At 41.5% G+C, this 17040-nt stretch overlaps 2 protein-coding genes across 4 annotated transcripts in view; both read right to left on the bottom strand.

The window, feature by feature from the left end:
- Window positions 1-1201: 1201 nt before the first annotated feature.
- Window positions 1202-8505, bottom strand: ALKBH7 (alkB homolog 7). The gene is made up of 4 exons (XM_081962026.1): window positions 8061-8505; window positions 5322-5495; window positions 4030-4154; window positions 1202-2571 (listed from the first exon to the last, which is right to left on the bottom strand). The coding sequence occupies exons 1-4, from the start codon at window positions 8334-8336 to the stop codon at window positions 2436-2438; spliced, it is 711 nt and encodes a 236-aa protein (XP_081818152.1). The 5' UTR covers window positions 8337-8505; the 3' UTR covers window positions 1202-2435.
- A 994-nt stretch (window positions 8506-9499) lies between these two features.
- Window positions 9500-17040, bottom strand: part of LOC309384694 (afadin- and alpha-actinin-binding protein A-like) — a 33550-nt gene continuing 26009 nt past the window's right edge. For all 3 annotated transcript variants that reach the window (XM_081938433.1, XM_081938435.1, XM_081938434.1), the window contains exons 13-14: window positions 10972-11143; window positions 9500-9945 (exon numbers count right to left, since the gene is read on the bottom strand). In XM_081938433.1, coding sequence (XP_081794559.1) covers window positions 9819-9945; window positions 10972-11143 — 299 coding nt within the window. In that variant the 3' untranslated portion in view covers window positions 9500-9818. The remainder of the gene's footprint in view (window positions 9946-10971; window positions 11144-17040) is intronic.

Here is a 17040-nt window from a genome sequence, read left to right as displayed (position 1 = left end):
GATTGCAGCATTGGGAAACCCCTGCTGTCGTCCTATACACTATGAGAATGTAGCCTTTCTGGATGACAGCCACCAGTGGCATGAAGTGGAGAAACTCTCAGCCTCTGCCTGCAGTTGTATGGGCTGATCGTTACGGAGGAGAGAACGGATGCAGATTTATAAGGTAGCAGCAAAGCATGATTGTATATTTAGCTATAGAACAAAGCTCCGTCTCATCCTCAGCACTTACACAAGCTTTTCAAGAAAGAATTGCAAGAAACCCCACCATGTGATGTTTACATCCTTCTCTTCAAGCACAGAGCAATTCTACAGAATGATCCTATTTAGCAGGAAGTAAGAAGTACCTTCTTGAACTGGGCATATAATCTATCAGTCCTTTCACACTCTTCCCACATATACGTCACTTAAACACATTGCTGGCTTGACGGAATCCTGTCTAAATTAGATCTGAAAGGCTCAGGCAACCATTCAAAATATTTATGGTTTATTTCTTTCTTTGAATTCAGGAACATGCCATTTGCCATGTTCCTTCCCAATTAGAGCTCCCCCTTGTTATTGTTTTTAATTTATTTGTCTATTTCTTCTCTTAGAAGGCTGAAATTATTAGTTCCAAACTTACATTATGAATGATTGATTGATATGTACATACTGGTGTCAATAAAATAAAAGTAAAGCAAAGACAAAAACAGTGTCTCCAGTTCTGGGGTCAGGATCATTCATTGGGATCAATTCATTGATTGATATGTACATACTGGTGTCAATAAAATAAAAGTAAAGCAAAGACAAAAACAGTGTCTCCAGTTCTGGGGTCAGGATCATTCATTGGGATCAATTCATTGATTGATATGTACATACTGGTGTCAATAAAATAAAAGTAAAGCAAAGACAAAAACAGTGTCTCCAGTTCTGGGGTCAGGATCATTCATTGGGATATATATATATAATTTGTACTATTTGCACTACTGAAGCCCCAAACATCTTAATGTTGATTACTTAAAGTCATTCAAAACTTCATGAAAATAAGCAGACAAGATCAGACTAAAGCCACATGCCTATATTTTTAGCAAAAGACATGTAGTACTTATTTTTAAAAAGAAAATATTGCTCATTAATCCCAACAAAGCTATCTCTGTCATTTTTTTTTGTTTAACAACATAAGGGTGTACCACAGAGATTGTCAAGAATACTGCAGAGATATAACTTAGGGTTTCAAGAGGTTTATTTTTTTTTAGGAAATGGGGAGAGGAATAATTTTTTAAAACCACAGAGAAGAGATAGGGCCATACAGAATCAGGTGTTGTGTGTTGTAAATAGAACTGGATTCTAGTCCTGAGCAATAGGAGATCAAGGATTCAGCCCTAGACTTTTCATATTTCATCACATCCCAAATTATTCAAAGGTTAGTACTATCTATTTTCACATTCCTCAATACTTCCTTTTTTATAATCAAGATTGTTCACTTGTCTTCCACTTCTTCATTTTACCTCTTTTCTCTTCAGCATTTTGATGCTGCAAGTCAAAATGTGGAAATTTCTCCTCTTCTCACTCACTGAATACCCACCACAGTGAAATCCTCATTTAGAGATATCCAATTTAGCTTTTTTATTTATGTTTAGATACATAATGTTAAAGCTAATCATGTGCTTATGACACCTATTAGAATCATTCTGAAATTATTTAATTCACAGAAATGACAACATATTCAGTTTCAGCATCAATTGTGAGAAAATTAAAAATTCAAGTACTTTCTTTACTATTTGAAAAATTGGCAATACATTTATAAGGAAATAATGGTGCAATTAGCTTAGGCCCCCGCTCTCATCTACATATGTGATGGTTACAAGCATCAAATATGTAATTTTCTTTTTCAGCCAACCTCTTTTATAGAAAGAATTCATAGCGCTGGAGAACATCTGTCAATCTGCTTCACCAAGTTCACTATTTTGAGTCTCAGTATATGTGATACATTTGAATACTAAACAGAAAAGAAAACAATGTCCAATAGTTCAATAACTGGAAAAACAATTAAAGGATAATTTAAAAATTGCAATACACCAATAACCCCACTGTACATTTCAGTTCTTAATTTCATCTCTACCTCTGTTCGCAACAACACACATTACAGAAAAATGTTATTCCCTGAGATTAATTAGTGTTGGGGTTCATTTTAGTTAGATCTACTTGCCAAATTGTTGCAGATTTCCTTCTTCCTACCTGTTAAGTGCAAGAGGCAGGACACTTTCTTAGACCATGTACTCTTTTAGGCTCCCTTCACTGAATGGAGGAAAGGTTCCATCGCTTACTGTTGGACATAAAACCAAAGCTCTGTGGAACAGTAGGTCAAAGCAACTTCTTTAGAAAGAGCACGTCAATTAGACAAAAAAGTACATTCCACTGGCAGCAACAGTTAGCCTTCACAGTATCACCTGACAGTTCTAGGATGGTTCTGCTGGTAAGGGCAGGTTTCGACAGATGACAGAGATCCTTCGTTCCCTGTCGACTTTCCTTCCATCGAAAAAGGACTCCTCATCTTTAAGAATTTCATGAGTGAATTCATAACGAGCAGGCCCTCTTTATTTAGAAAAGACATTAGAGAAGACATCAGTAAGTTGCAATAACTTGGGAAACAGTTTTGTCCAAATTGACGGCGTACACAATTAAGAATCGGAAAAGACGACTCATCATTCAGAAACAGAATTATTAAAAGAATCTCTAATTCTGATCTCAGTGAACACCCAGATTATTTCATGCACACGAACAGCTGTAGCTGCTCATTAATTTCTGTAAGCTATAATCAAATTAGATATTTCCTACTTCATGGGCATGTCTTAACTACCAAGCACCTGCAAGGAAACAATACAAACTCCTTCTTATTAAACAAAGCAGATTTCCATTCATTCCAAAGTTAGGGAACTGCAATCTGACAGAACAATCCCAAATGTGAAGCTGTAGCTTGATTTTGTTTTATTCTAACAAATCAATGTTCCTTGTGTTTTGATATAACAGGACACCATGATTTATTAACAACAGAAATAGACACTTCCAATCTTCTCTGAGCCATAGAGGTGGGAAATATGAAGTGTACAAATTCAAGACTCATGAAGCTGACATAATTCCTAATTAAACATAACTAATATGGTGAGTTATCAAGGCTGTTTGAAGTTGTAGACTAAAATATTAGAAGAGGTCCGGGTTCTATTAGATATTTTATAACTATGGTAATGGCAGAAACTACTGTATTTTTCGAACTATAAGACGCACCAGTGTATAAGACGCACCAAATTTCAAAGAGGTAAGAAAGAAAAAAAAGTTTTTGTCCTCCCTGGCCCCCAGGAGCACTTTGCAGGCTTCAGCAGGGCTGGGGGAAGGCAAAAATGCCCCCGTTTTTCACCACAACGGGGACATTTTTCTCTTCCCCCAGCCCTGCTGAAGCCTGCAGAGTGCTCCTGAGGGGTGGGGGAAGGCAAAAACACCCCCGTTTTTCATAAAAATGGGATGTGGGGGCGGGGCTTCGGGAAGCTAAAAATGGCTGTATTCGGTGTCTAAGACACACCAACATTTCCACGCTCTTTTTTTGGGAAGGGAGTGCGTCTTATACTCCGAAAAATACAGTATGTCTCATATTTATGGAGAAAAATCAGTAAATTTGACTCATTATTCTTAAGTGAAATCTCTACTTAATGTCAGTGTGTCTCAAAAAGATGGACAAACAGGCATTGGGTAATGAATTTCTTCCAGCCAATAAAAGATACTTTGTGTTCTTAGTAGTTGCAGCATAGATTATCTATTGAGCCCAGGACTGATCCTGGGAACAGAGTACATTCCAAAAAGTGATGGTGAAGGATATAATGGAAGAATTAGTCTATCAAAGGCTTCTAAATACAATAATTACACAGGACTCCATATATAGAAACAGCGTAACTCTGAAAACCACTACCACAGAAGCATCTACTTAGTCACTATTGGGAAACAAGATGCTGGACTAAATGGCCACTTAACCTGATTATTTAACAAATAAATTTTTATTACCTAAGAATGTAGAGAGATCGGCGCTCCAGCAGAAGATCCAGCCAGTCTTGTGGATTCTGCTGACTAACCAGGTGCATTACACTTGTGGACAGAAGGGACAGGCCTGCAATGGTGCAGCCACAGAACTAAGCAAAAGGAAATATAAACATTATGGGATTAGAATAATACAAATTATCACTTATTAACTAATATGAGGACGTCAAGTCTCATATTGCGACTGGAAATAGACATTCTTTTTTTACCACCTAGAAAAAAAACAATATTAGGGCATTGTGTACTAGATTTGCCATTAGATTCATGATATGAATATTAGGAGCAAAATACTAAATTTAAACAGGTTTTTTCCAGTGACTGAATCATATTGTCATGCTGTCAAAGATGGGGCTTACTATTGTGTAGGCATGTAAAGGACTGCACAATTGATTTATTATGGAAGAAGACTTGACAGACAACAAATCAACTAATCAAAACAATCAATCTTCTGATAGGAACCAATAAGTCCACAGAGGAATAGATGAGTCTAATTGTCAATGAGATTTGTTTAAGCTTATAAAGTTGCATATGGAAGTTCACATTACTAATTTCTGTAGAGTTAGATACACAGACAGATATGCAATATAAGGAAGACTACGAGCTAGAACCTTTCTTGCTTACAGAAATAATACTGCATTTCAGGGAACTGTTTTACAGAGACATTTACAAATTTACTACTTTATCTTAAGTCCCAAGGGGGCTTTTTTAAAAGGCAAATGGGCTTTGCTTTTCCTTGAAAGCATTTCACTTCTCATCACTTCTTCAGTTCTGACTGAACAGTGGAGAATGGAAGGATTTATATTCCTTGCAGTCATCTGGTTGTTAACACTCTTACTAAGAGTCATTGAGGCCACTTGGAGGGCACAAATAAACCTCCAAATGATCTCAATTACTCTAAAAAAGAGTGCTAATGACCAGATGACTGCAAGGAATATAGATTCTTCCATTCTCTACCAACTTCAGGAAGTTCCGGACATTCAGCCAAAAAATTCTTATTATGTAACTTTCCAAAAGTAATGGATTCACCTTTTCCCAATGAAATTTTTTTCTTAACCACCATCAATTCAAGTTAAAGAACAAAACTAAATTTCACTGGAATAGTAAAAAAAAAAAGTCATTTTGAAATAAATTGCAAGAAAAAGATTTCATTGTATGTGCAACAACTTATCAAGTCTTCCTCCAGGGTCCATCATGCAATTCTATGAAACTACCAGAAAAACTACAAAAGAACACTTTCTAGTCATTCTATGCTATCTTACCTTGACACTGTCTACATGAGGCTTTATGTGGCCACTTTTATCCAAATCCAGAACATGGACTTGAGTGAGCTGTGGTACTCCTGGGGGGAAAGCAGCATTCCGGACTCGCTGTAAGATCTCATGACATTCTTTGCTCCAGTGTGATTTTTCTGTCTCCCGATACTTATGAATAGCCTACATGAATGAAAAGAGATGGCATGAATATCTAGAAAGAAAATGAGATAACCATCCACAAGTTTGATCCCCCATATATATGCACTCCTGTGATGACTACAGAACCTCATGCTAATCACTGTGATAAAGCACCAAATGTGACGGATAACCTTTTTACATTGCCTCACATACATATTTCAGTTGAAACAGCTCATAATCAAATACTAAATAATCAGTTTGAGAATACTGTACTGTCTCATTCTAAAGATAGATGTGGAATGTGGACAATTTGATACGTTTTCCTCTTAACATTCTGGGATCCCCCATCCCACTGTGGTCTGGCTTTGGCTAATATGGCTTATTATGTAATACGAACCCAAACAATTGCAGCTTTTTCATTAAACTATTTCTAAACATAATTTAGCATGTGTGGACTCAGTCAAGGACTGGGCTTTTTCATGAATCAAGTTTTATTTTATCTTTAGCCAGAAGTTCGGAGAATAAAGAAAAGAATATTCCTTGCTATAGAAATAAACTGCACCAAAGCTATCTGGTTTTGTTTTAAACTGATCGATCAAATGCCAACAAATATATGGTTTGTAAGAAATGAACATAGCATTACAATAAATGATTGTACAGAATTATGGATTACTGAACCATTTTAAAAAGCTGTTTTTATTGTGAAGAGAAAAGATGGGTAGGAGATAAGAGAAAGAGGAAGAATACACATCTAAAAATTGACCTGTACATACTTATTTGCAAATGAACATTAAAACAATAACTTTCCAATAAAGGAATTTAGATTTAATACAAGATTTAGATAGAATATTCACATCCTGATTTATTAGTAAAGAGCTAGTTCACTTCAGTAAGATATAGCCCAGATCTATTTTATTTAATAGTTTGTATAAAATTGCTCAATTTGTATTTTCCAAATATAGGTAGTCTTTGACATACAAGCACAATTGAGCCCAAAATTTATGTTGCCAAGTGAGAAATTTGTTAATTGAATCACTGTAGTTGTTAAATTACTAACATGATTAAGTGAATCCGCTTTCCCCATTGACTTTGCTTGTCAGGTCACAAAAGGTGATCACATGACCCCAGAACACTGCAACTGTCATATATATGGGTCAGTTGTCAAGCATCTGAACATAAATGTTGTGATCAGGCAGATGCTGCAATTGTTATAAGTGTGAAAAACAGTCATAAGTCACTTTTTCAGTGCCTTTGTAACCTCGAAAGGTCACTAAATGAACTCTTGTAAGTTGGGGACTATCTGTACTTCACATAAAAAGGATACATGAAATAAACATTAAAGTAGGATGAAAATACTTAAGTTAAAATTCTATTCACTGAATGGCAGTTAAACATCTGAGCCAAATTCATTAAAAAGGACATTTAAAAGTATATAATTTTATCCATCACTAATCAAGCAATGAAGAAACTTATCACATAGACAAGATTGGGTGCAATAGCTAATATGTTGGATCTTCCCATATCTTTTTCAGTTGATACTTAAATTTCTAATCCATGAACAACACAACATCAGGACTGGATATATTTATGATTATTCTGAATGACTGAAGCTTCAGTAAACTATTATTTATATTGTCCATATCTCAAATCACAAATGATAAGGAAACATTAACCCAGGCGAAATTAAAAACTTAACAGAATGTTAAGTTTCCCAGTACTATAACCTCAGGAACCTTTGAGAAGCCCACAATATATGCATATAGTTTCCTGCTGTACCATCTCAACAACCAGCATCAAAGACATACTTGTTAGCATATTGCCCTCAAAGCAAATAGCTTTCAGTAGCTTCACCAAGCAGCAGCCAGTAGCAGCAACTCTTGGGCAGGAGATGAATGCAAGAAATCAAAATTCAGAGGAAATATACATGTCCAGGCTACAGATGTCTTCAAACTCAATCCTACTATTTCCAATCAGAAAAGGAACAAGTAAAATAATATCAGGCTAAAATGGCTATATAATACTAGAGTACAACTGCCTGTATCACATTTGAGATACAAAGCATACTATTTTTAAAAGGGCGGGGGGCAAGATATCTCCTTTATACTTATATTGTTTCACACAGTAACATTGTCCCATAATTTTACAAAAACTAGAATGCCCATCTTCCCATCTTGTGACAAATACCCAATATTCGCTGTCTGTACAAGACACAATAAACTACAAACTAGCTAGCATTATGTTAACCTAATGTATTGGGCAAAGTAGTCCAAAAGGCTTGTTTATGGTTTATAATAATATGTCGTGTAAGTCCACAACGTGTGCTTAGTTTGAGAACCCATATGCATGTTTAATAAGATCCATTTAGTCTAATTGGTCTCTCCAAATACGTTCTAAACTAGGAAGCCTGAAACACCTTACATGCTTAGGTTCACTCCGGTAACTGGTTTGTTGAATAAGCCACTCCAATCCTAAACGGCGCAAAGGCTAGTAAGGAGGCTCACACACAACACGAAGCCGATCCTAGGTAAGCCAACTACACTTCAGCTTCAATATGGGAGCCCGGGAGCCCCCACCGAGTTTCCCTGGAAGCCACGCAGAGCCACCCACCCCGTCCCAATGCTCGTCTTGATAGCGGTGTCGGCGCAGCTGCGGTTCCAGCTCCTGGGCCAGCAACGCCTCCTCTTCCTCGCTAATGAAGTCCGGCGTCACCGAAGCGCCGCCGGCCTGCAGCTTTCGCCAGAGAGTCTCGCTCGAGGCACGGACCTCGGGCGGCCATGGCCGCAGCTGCGCCTCATCCGCCGCGCAGAAGGCCCGAGGCGACGGCGCAGGTCGCCACAGAAGCCGCAGCAACGGGCGCCCGGCAAACGGACCGCGCGGCGGCATCGCGGGTAGGGCGTTGAGAAATTAAAGCGGCCGCGGTGCATGATGGGTCGACTGACGTTCTGCTTTGGCACACAAGCAAAGGAGCCCGCGTGGTGCAAAACATCCTTCAAGGTGCCTTTTCTACCTGGACTGAGAAGAGAGGCTGGAAACTTATCTGTGATTGTGTTTACCTACGACATTAAAGCCGATACTTGGCCTGGTTAACCTGGCACTTAGAACAATTAGAGGTCTTGGTAAATCATTGCTAGCTTTCTGGGACTGAAAAGAAAATGCAGGATATCCTAGTCCTCACTGTCCACGAAATATGGCTTGTATCAAATTGCATACAGGTAGTCCTCAACCACCATTGATCCTAAAATTTATGTTGCTAAATGAAGATTAGTTAAGGGAGTTTTGGCCCATTTTATGACTTTTCTTGCCACATTTGTTAAGTGAATCACTGCAGTTGTGGTGGGTTTCAATTTATTTTACTACCGGTTTGCTCGTGTGACGTACGCACATGTGCAACACTTCTACGCATGCGCAGAAGCGGGTAGGTGGAGCCTCCCACTTCCGCCACTACTGGTTCGCCCAATCTGGGGCGAATCGGCAGAATTCCACTTCTTCTGCAGTTGTTAACTTAGTGACAAGGTTGTTAAGTGAATCTGACTTCTCCATTGACTTTGCTTGCAGAAGGATGCAAAAGAGATCACATGATTCCAAGACACTGAAACCGTCAATTTACATTTGAGTTGTCAAGCATGTGAATGTAAATCGCGTGACCATGGGGATGGTGCAAAGGTAAGTGTGAAAAATGTCACTTTTTTCAGTGCCATTATAACTTCAAATGGTCACTAAGTGAACTGTTGTAAGTCGAGGACTATCTGTAGTTATCTAGTATGATAATATCTCAAAAGTCAAAGATAACATCCCCAAACTAAATAACTTTAGCCTTAAACTGTCTAACTTAGTTTCCTTTGCCCATTTACATATTTTGTTTATAAAATTTGGATAGGTATGTGTAATTTGAGCAGAGTCTCATCCAGACAATTTGAAGCCCAGATCCACTTCATTTCAATGAATGTAAAATTCAAAGCAAAAATCCTCAAGACCTCAATTGCTCTTCATTGTCCCGTCCATCCCCTGCATTATGAAAATAGAAACATGCCATTGACTTAGAAGACTTTGCTCAGTTTTATAATCAAATTTATTGTTTTTAAAACTTCATCGGTATGGAAATCACAATTTTTAAAGGAATGGAGATGTGATATCACTCGAGATAATTGAACTACTGCAAATATTTTTATACAGATCATAGAAAAGGCTCTTGGAATTCTGTTCTCCTCAAGGTGCTGACATAAAAGAATTGTTGTAAGAATACAACAGTCATTGAAACAGAACTAAATTAGAATCAAAATCACACATTCTTAAAACATATATTTATTAACAGAATAGGAACACCCAAAAGAAACCTACTTAATAAGAGCATGGTGAAAGAAATCCCTACAAGAAGCTGTTAAGAAAGTGATCCAAACTATCATTCTGAAGATCATCCTTCACAGCTATTTCTGTTTGGCAAGCTGCATGTTGGTAGGTTTCCCTTCTTTTGAGCTGTTGTGGAGAATTTGGCCTAAAAAAGGGTAAAAAGACAAATAAATGTGCTTCTACTCTTCCTTATGGATACCCCCAAATCCAGAGAGGGGACAAAATTTAATTATTCCATAATATATATTTTTAAAACTCTAAATCAGTCTCTGTCAGAGCAATTAAGTGATAGATTATATTATTACATATTATGTATTGTGCTCTAATGTAATATTTGGTTTCAGTTTAATGTGAATCTGAACCCAACCTTAATTTATTCAAAATACCATGGTTAAAACAATCTTACTTAATACAGTATATGAACATTTTACTGTCATTCTCTCTTCCCATTGTCAGAAAGTGTCTTTCATATGCAGTGGGAATACACCTCAAATTAACTGAACTTAAGAGGGAGAAAATAGACAAATTCCAAGCTACTGTATATACTTATTAAAGATGCTATTAAGAACTTTTTAAAAATCAAATATATTTTTTAAAAGCCACAGCAAACTTAAAACATGGACACAACCAACCAAGAACAGGTACAGATATATTATAATTTGATACACTATCTGGATATAATCACAGGAGCTAGAAGGTATTCCTAAATAGGAAAAGGTCATTATCTTAAAGCTACAGGTAGTCCTTGACTTACAACCATTTGTTTAGTGACTGTTCAAAGTTATAATGCTGAAAAAAGTGACTTATGACCATTTTTCACATGACCACTGCAGCATCCCCATGGTCATGTGATCAAAGTTCAGATGCATGGCAACTGGTTTATATTTATGATGGTTGCAAGGTCCTGGGGTCACATGATCACCTTTTGCAACTGTCTGACAAGCAAAGTCAATGGGGAAGCCGGATTCACTTTACAACTGTGTTATTAACTTACCAATTGCAGGGATTCACTTAACAACCGTGGCAAGAAAAATCGTAAAATGGGCCAAACCTCACAAAAGCGTCCCGCTTAGCAACATAAATTTTCGGCTCAATTATGGTCATAACTTGAGGACTTTCTGTACTTTAAATGTGTTATTCAACAAAACCAGGAGAAATATAAAATATTTACCAGTTGTCTGAAAGAATTTGCTCCTTGCCTATTACAGGGCTGCTAGTTTTACAGGAATGCTGCTTTCTTCTAAAGAGATCTGTTGGGGTGCGGCATGATGTGCTAAGAAACTTGGAGTATGGTGTACAGATGGGTCTGGCCCACTTTTTTACTCTGGGTGCCTCTTCACAGTCTGCAGTCAAAGAGGAAAAAAGCAGAAATTCTGAAGTCTGCTGTGTAAGATCAAAGATTTATTTTGTGTAGCATTTGGTCGCCACTAGCAGCAGATAGATTTCCCAGGTAACCTACAAGCAGAACTTTATCCCCCAACACACACACACACACACACACACACACACACACACACCCCTGACTCCCCACAGTTGGCATTACAATAGTGGTAAGCTGCTACCATAACGAACATTAAGCTTAATTGATGTTCTTTGGGCCAATAGCTGCATTCAGTAACATTGCAGATGTAAGTTAGCATGAAAAAAGGAAAGGAGAAACATCATAAAAGAGGGCATGGTATAAATGAACAGAAAGTTATGTCTCTTGATAAAAATGATTAAGTGGAAACTTCCAAAAGCTATAGAAACTCAAAAACAATTCAGAGAGATAGCATACTTTTATACAGTAATATACTGTATTTACCACCATTCCTATACATACACACTCATCAAGTGACTACATCAATCAAAAATATTTCTGAAGCACAGATTGATGTAAAATTTATCCATGTCTTAAAAGATCCTATTCAAAATATTTGAAAATCAAAATATTTGATTTCACAAATTTCCATTTTTTGAATTTGTGATCCTTTGCTATGACAAGACATTTTATCCAAGCTGCTAAGAATCAATGCCAAATTAGAAGGCATTTGTCAGCCTGGGAGTTGCCCACCTTAGCTGTAAACTGCCTTTAAGACCTATCTCCAAGAATTGGTCCATTAAAAAAAAGTCACCTAAACCTGTGGCTACAACTCCTTATGGAAGTGCATTTCAGAAAGTAAGCTATGTTCTATATAAAGCAAATTCCATTATATTGCTCCTTATGACCAATACATAATTTTGAACATCCAAGTTCTAGCATTACATACTAAAAAATGTATATTGTCTGCATTAGGTTATTTGAAGGACCGTCTTTTCCCAATCTGATCTACCGAGCCCACCAATGTGTGGAGGCAGGGAACGCTACCGGTCCCCTCTCTAAAGAGATCTATCTGCCAAAACCAAAAGGAAGGGCCTTCTCCATGGTGGCTCCCTCCCTATACCTCCCTCTGCATCATCCCTGCAGAGATAAGATTGGCCCCCATTATGACACTCTTTGCAAGGCTGAGAAGACATGGTTCTGCCAATGACCATAGGAATCCCCGAATAATAGGGTGGCCATCAAACATATATTGTTGTCACTAGTGAAGTAGAGTGGTTATTGCTTTTTGTATTGTTTTTTTCATTGGGATTTTATTCTTGCAAGCCACCCGAAGTCACTGGGAATGAGTTGGGCAGCCATATAAATTCAAATTACAAACAAACAAATACATAAATAAATGTAGCTTCATGAATCTACATTGTATCCACACTCAATTATTTTTATAATCAATTAACAAGTAAATGATCTTTTTAGTTTTTCTTTTAAGGAATATGGATCCTTGTTAGATCGGCGCGAATACAGCAGGCAAGAGTCGCTAGTGATTTCAGCACTTTTTATTTCCACCAAATGTGACTGCGCTATGCCAGCTGGGCTGCTGGAGCTCGCCCTTTAAGGAGCTCCAGGCAGACCAGCCAGCCAATGACAGCAGTTTAAATTCCCCCCAGTTGGGACAGCCAATCCGCGGTGAGCATGACAATTTATGTAGATTCTAGCCAATCCGCAGCGAGAATGAAAACTGATGTAGATTTCTGACGTACGTACGTACATAACACCCCTCCCCTCCTAGAATGAACAGTGTCCAATCCCCTACCTACGTATGTGACGTAGTCCTCCAGGTAGACGGGGCACGTGGGCTTCCTACTGGACCTGTGCAGTTCAGTTGTCTCCAGGATCTCGGCTGCAGCGGTCGAGTCTGCTGTTCCTCCGGCTGCCTGGGATGGAACCTTCTGGAGCTCCTCTGCCCGCGAGTCGAGTTCCGGCCTGGTTCCTTCGGCTTCTGAGACCGTCGCTTCCCGCTGGATGCCCTTGATCCCAGATAAGTGGTTGCAGCTCGGGTTGGTGTGTAGTTCTCCTGTTGGGCCACTGGGTAGGCCTGGTTCCTGCTCATCTGCTTCCCGGCCGGCAGTTGAGCATGTTCCTCAGGACGGAGACCTCAGGTTCTGCAAGGGTTGCTCTGGCCCTCCGGTTGCAGTCCAGTCAGCTCGGTGTCCCCCAGGCAGTGTCTGAGTTGGTCGATATGCCTCCTCCAGATTTCCCCATCCTGCAGTTCAGGGTGGTATGTCTTGGAGCCGGTGACAGCCACGACTCGGCCTGCCAGCCAGGTCCGATACCCCGCATAGTTGTGTGCGAATACCTGATCCTGTATGTTGAATGCCCGCATGGGCCGTGCAGAGTCCAGATGGGTCTCAGGAAGGTAGTCTGGGTGGTATCGGTCAAGTCACAATCTCAGCCTTCTTCCCATCAGCAACTCCGCTGGGCTCTTGTTGGTCGCGTGCGTGGTGGTGTGTTGAGCGAGGAGGAACTGGTCAACTTTTTCCTGCCAATTCCCCAGGCCCATTCGGGTGAAGGTTTCCTTGGTTAGTCTCATCATCCGCTCGGCCTGCCCATTGCTTGCCGGGTGGAAAGGAAAGATGAGTACTTGCTGGATCCCTTGCTCCGCGAGGAATGCCTCCATAGTCTTGGCTGTCAGTTGTGGGCCGTTATCGGAAACCAGGACGTTTGGTACACCGTTGGTGGCGAAGTCATCGGAGGGCTCAGATAGTGGCTTCTGGCATGGTTGTCTGCATGATAATTACTTCCAGCCATTTGGAGTATGCATCCACGGCATCAGGAACATTTGTCCTTCTACTGACCCTGCAAAGTCAATGTGTATGCGGGAACAGGATCCCTTGGCCGCTTTCCATTCATGAGTGGGTGCCCGTGGTGGCGCTGGTCGCATCTCCTGGCAGGGTTTGCATGTGGCCACAGACTTGGGAATGTCCTTGTCCATCTGGGGCCACCAGATGTAGCTCCGGACTAATGCCTTCATTCTCACGATCCCGGGGTGCCCCACATGTAACACGTCCATGGCTCGCCTCCGAACCTTTTGGGGAACGATGACCCTTTCTCCCCATAGCACACAGCCTTTTATGGTTGACAGTTCAGTTTGCTTGCTGTGGTAACTCTGGAACTCCTCTCCCAGTCTTTCCTGTGGCCACCCCCTCAACACCCAGTTCAGAACTTTCCGTAATATTTTGTCCTTTTGGATGTGTTCGGCGATGTCTCTGGCGGTTGCAGGGCTGGCTGGGTCGACGTCAATCAGCAGTACTTGGGCGGTGGGTGCAGGGTCTTCCACTAGTTCTGGCAGCGGGTAGCGGCTGAGAGTGGCTGATGTCTTTGCTGGGTCGGTGGATCAGTACGCAGTGAGGAAAATGGCCCATCTGATCATTTCTGGGGACATTTATGGCGGGGTCTGTTGGTTGCCAGCGAGGAGTCCTAATAGGGGCTTATGGTCGGTTACCAGCTCGAAATGTCTTCCATATACGTACTCGTGGAACCGCTTAATTCCTGCCACCATGGCCAAGGCTTCTTTATCAATTTGGCTGTAGTTGCGCTCAGCCGGTGACAGGGTCTTTGAATAATATGATATCAGTGTTTCCGTTCCGTCTGGTAGGCGGTGGCTGAGGACCACCTCAAGTCCGAAGGGGGAAGCGACACAGGTGATCCGGACCGGCAATGTGTGGTTGTATTGAATCAGGATGCTGTCGGACGAGAAGAGGTCTTTAACTGCTGCGAACGCTTGGTCTTCCCTCCATCCTCAAGTCCACAGCGTCATCTTCCCCAGGAAGTTGTGGAGCTGCTTAGCAACGGTGGCCTTCTCTTGTAAAAAAAATGCTATAGAAATTTAACAGTCCCAAGAAGGCTTGCAGTTCTGCCTTATTCTTTGGGGTGGGGGCGTTCTTAATGGCTTTCACCTTGCTGTCGGTCGGGTGGATGCCCGACCCATCTATTAGGTAGCCCAGGAACTCTACCTGCCTTACGCCGATTTTGCATTTATTAGGTTTTACTTTGAGTCCTTTTTCCTGGAACCTCCCCAAGGTCTCGCGCACGCGTTCCATCAACTGGCCTATTGACTCTCTTGATATAAAAACATCATCGAAGTATGACACCACCACTGGGATCCCGTGCAGTAGCCGCTCCATTAGGCACTGGAAAAGTCCTGGGGCTACACTGACCCCAAACTGCAACCTGGTACATTTGAATGCCCCCCTGTGAGTCACTATGGTTTGTACTTCAGCGGTGGCTTTGTCTACCAGCAGCTGCTGATAGGCCTGGGCAAAGTCCAGCTTGGCAAATATCTTCCTGCTTCCTAGGGAATGCAACAGATGTTGCACCGCTGGCACTGGGTACACATTCTGCTGGAGGGCCTTGTTCAGTGTACACTTGTAATCCGTGCAGAGGCGGACAGACCCATCTGGCTTCACGGGGGTGACTATGGGGATCTCCCACACCATGTGATCTGTTGGCACAAGGATTCCCTGGGCAATGAGCTTGTCTAATTGTTCCTCGACCTTGGACCGCAAAACAAATGGTTTGAGCCCTCCGGGGTTTGAGCCTGATGGGGGTTACATGGAGGTCTAGGTTAAATGAAATGGGTTTCCCCGTATATTTACCTAGGCCCCCGTCGAAGATGTTCACGAACTCCGCCACCAGCTGGTCGAGTTTGTGGGTGGTTATGCGGTGCAGTCTGGTGATGTCCAGGCCCAGGGGTTTAAACCATTCTACTCCCAGCAGTGACGGCCAGTGGCTGCCAATGACCATGAGCGGCAGCCAGCTCTGGAACTCGTGGAACGTTACTTTGACCTCCATTCTACCTAGTACCTCTATCTGGTTCCCTTGATAGTCATTCAGGTGGACATTTGACGACTTCAGGAACTTCCTGTTTGCGGCTGGGTTCAACTTCTTGATTGTTTGCCAGGATACTATTGTGAAATACGACCCTGTGTCCAGCTCCATTTTGCATGGTTCCCCTTCAATGGTCATGACTGCGTGGTATTTCTCCTGCCCATATGCATCTGTGTGTCCCACTGTTGTGTGATGGATTTCTCTGGGAGCTTGGTATTGGTTCTCTCTTCATCTGCTCGTTGTTGGCTGGCTCTTGGTTTCCCTGGTCTTCCTGACGGGGCTATAGGCTTTGACTGAAAAGAAATGGTTTGGGGCACTTTGCAGGCTTCGTCAATGTGGCCCTTTTTCTGGCATCCTGGAAACGGCAAGCCGCCCTTGTGTGGAAGCCTGCTCTCCTACCTCTCCCTGGGGTTCTGCCGCCTTTCTGGGTACAGGCGGTGGATGGTGTCGTCTGTGTCATTCCAGTCGTCATCGTACTCAGGGACTTCGGTTGACCAGTTGGGCTCTCGGTATGTGTGGTGCACCCTGCTGGACTTCCTCACATTTGCCGCCAAGTTGTCTGATGATTCCGCAACCCTGGCCTCCTCGACAACGTCCTTGAATGAGACCCCTCGAGTTATTAACAGTTTCTTTTGTAAAGAGAGGTCTCTCATCCCCAGGATGATCCAGTCTTTCATCATTTCTTCGGGATTTGTGAACTCGCACCTGGTAGCGATCTCCCGGAGGCTGGCCACAAAATCATTGACCGTTTCTCCCTCTCATTGGCTCCGGTGGTAAAACTTATTCTGGCTGACCATGGGGGCGGTGGATGGTGCATAGTGGGCATGTTGCAGGGTGGCCCAGGCGACAGTCTCCACATCTGCTGGGACGATCAGCGTCTGTGCAATTTTGTAGATCTTGGTGCCGCAGTAGGTCAGGAATAACACTCGCTTCCTGTTGTCCAGCCTGTCCTGGTAATCGCTGGCCTCCAGGAACATTCTAAAATGGCCCATGTATTTGTACCAGTCTTCAGTCTGCGGGTCGAAGATCACTGGAGCAGCCGATACTTGCAGT

This window comes from Natrix helvetica (assembly GCF_964273705.1).
Source record: "Natrix helvetica genome assembly, chromosome: 1".
NCBI classification, from domain to species: domain Eukaryota; kingdom Metazoa; phylum Chordata; class Lepidosauria; order Squamata; family Natricidae; genus Natrix; species Natrix helvetica.
This window is presented reverse-complemented; position numbering and strand designations above follow the sequence as displayed.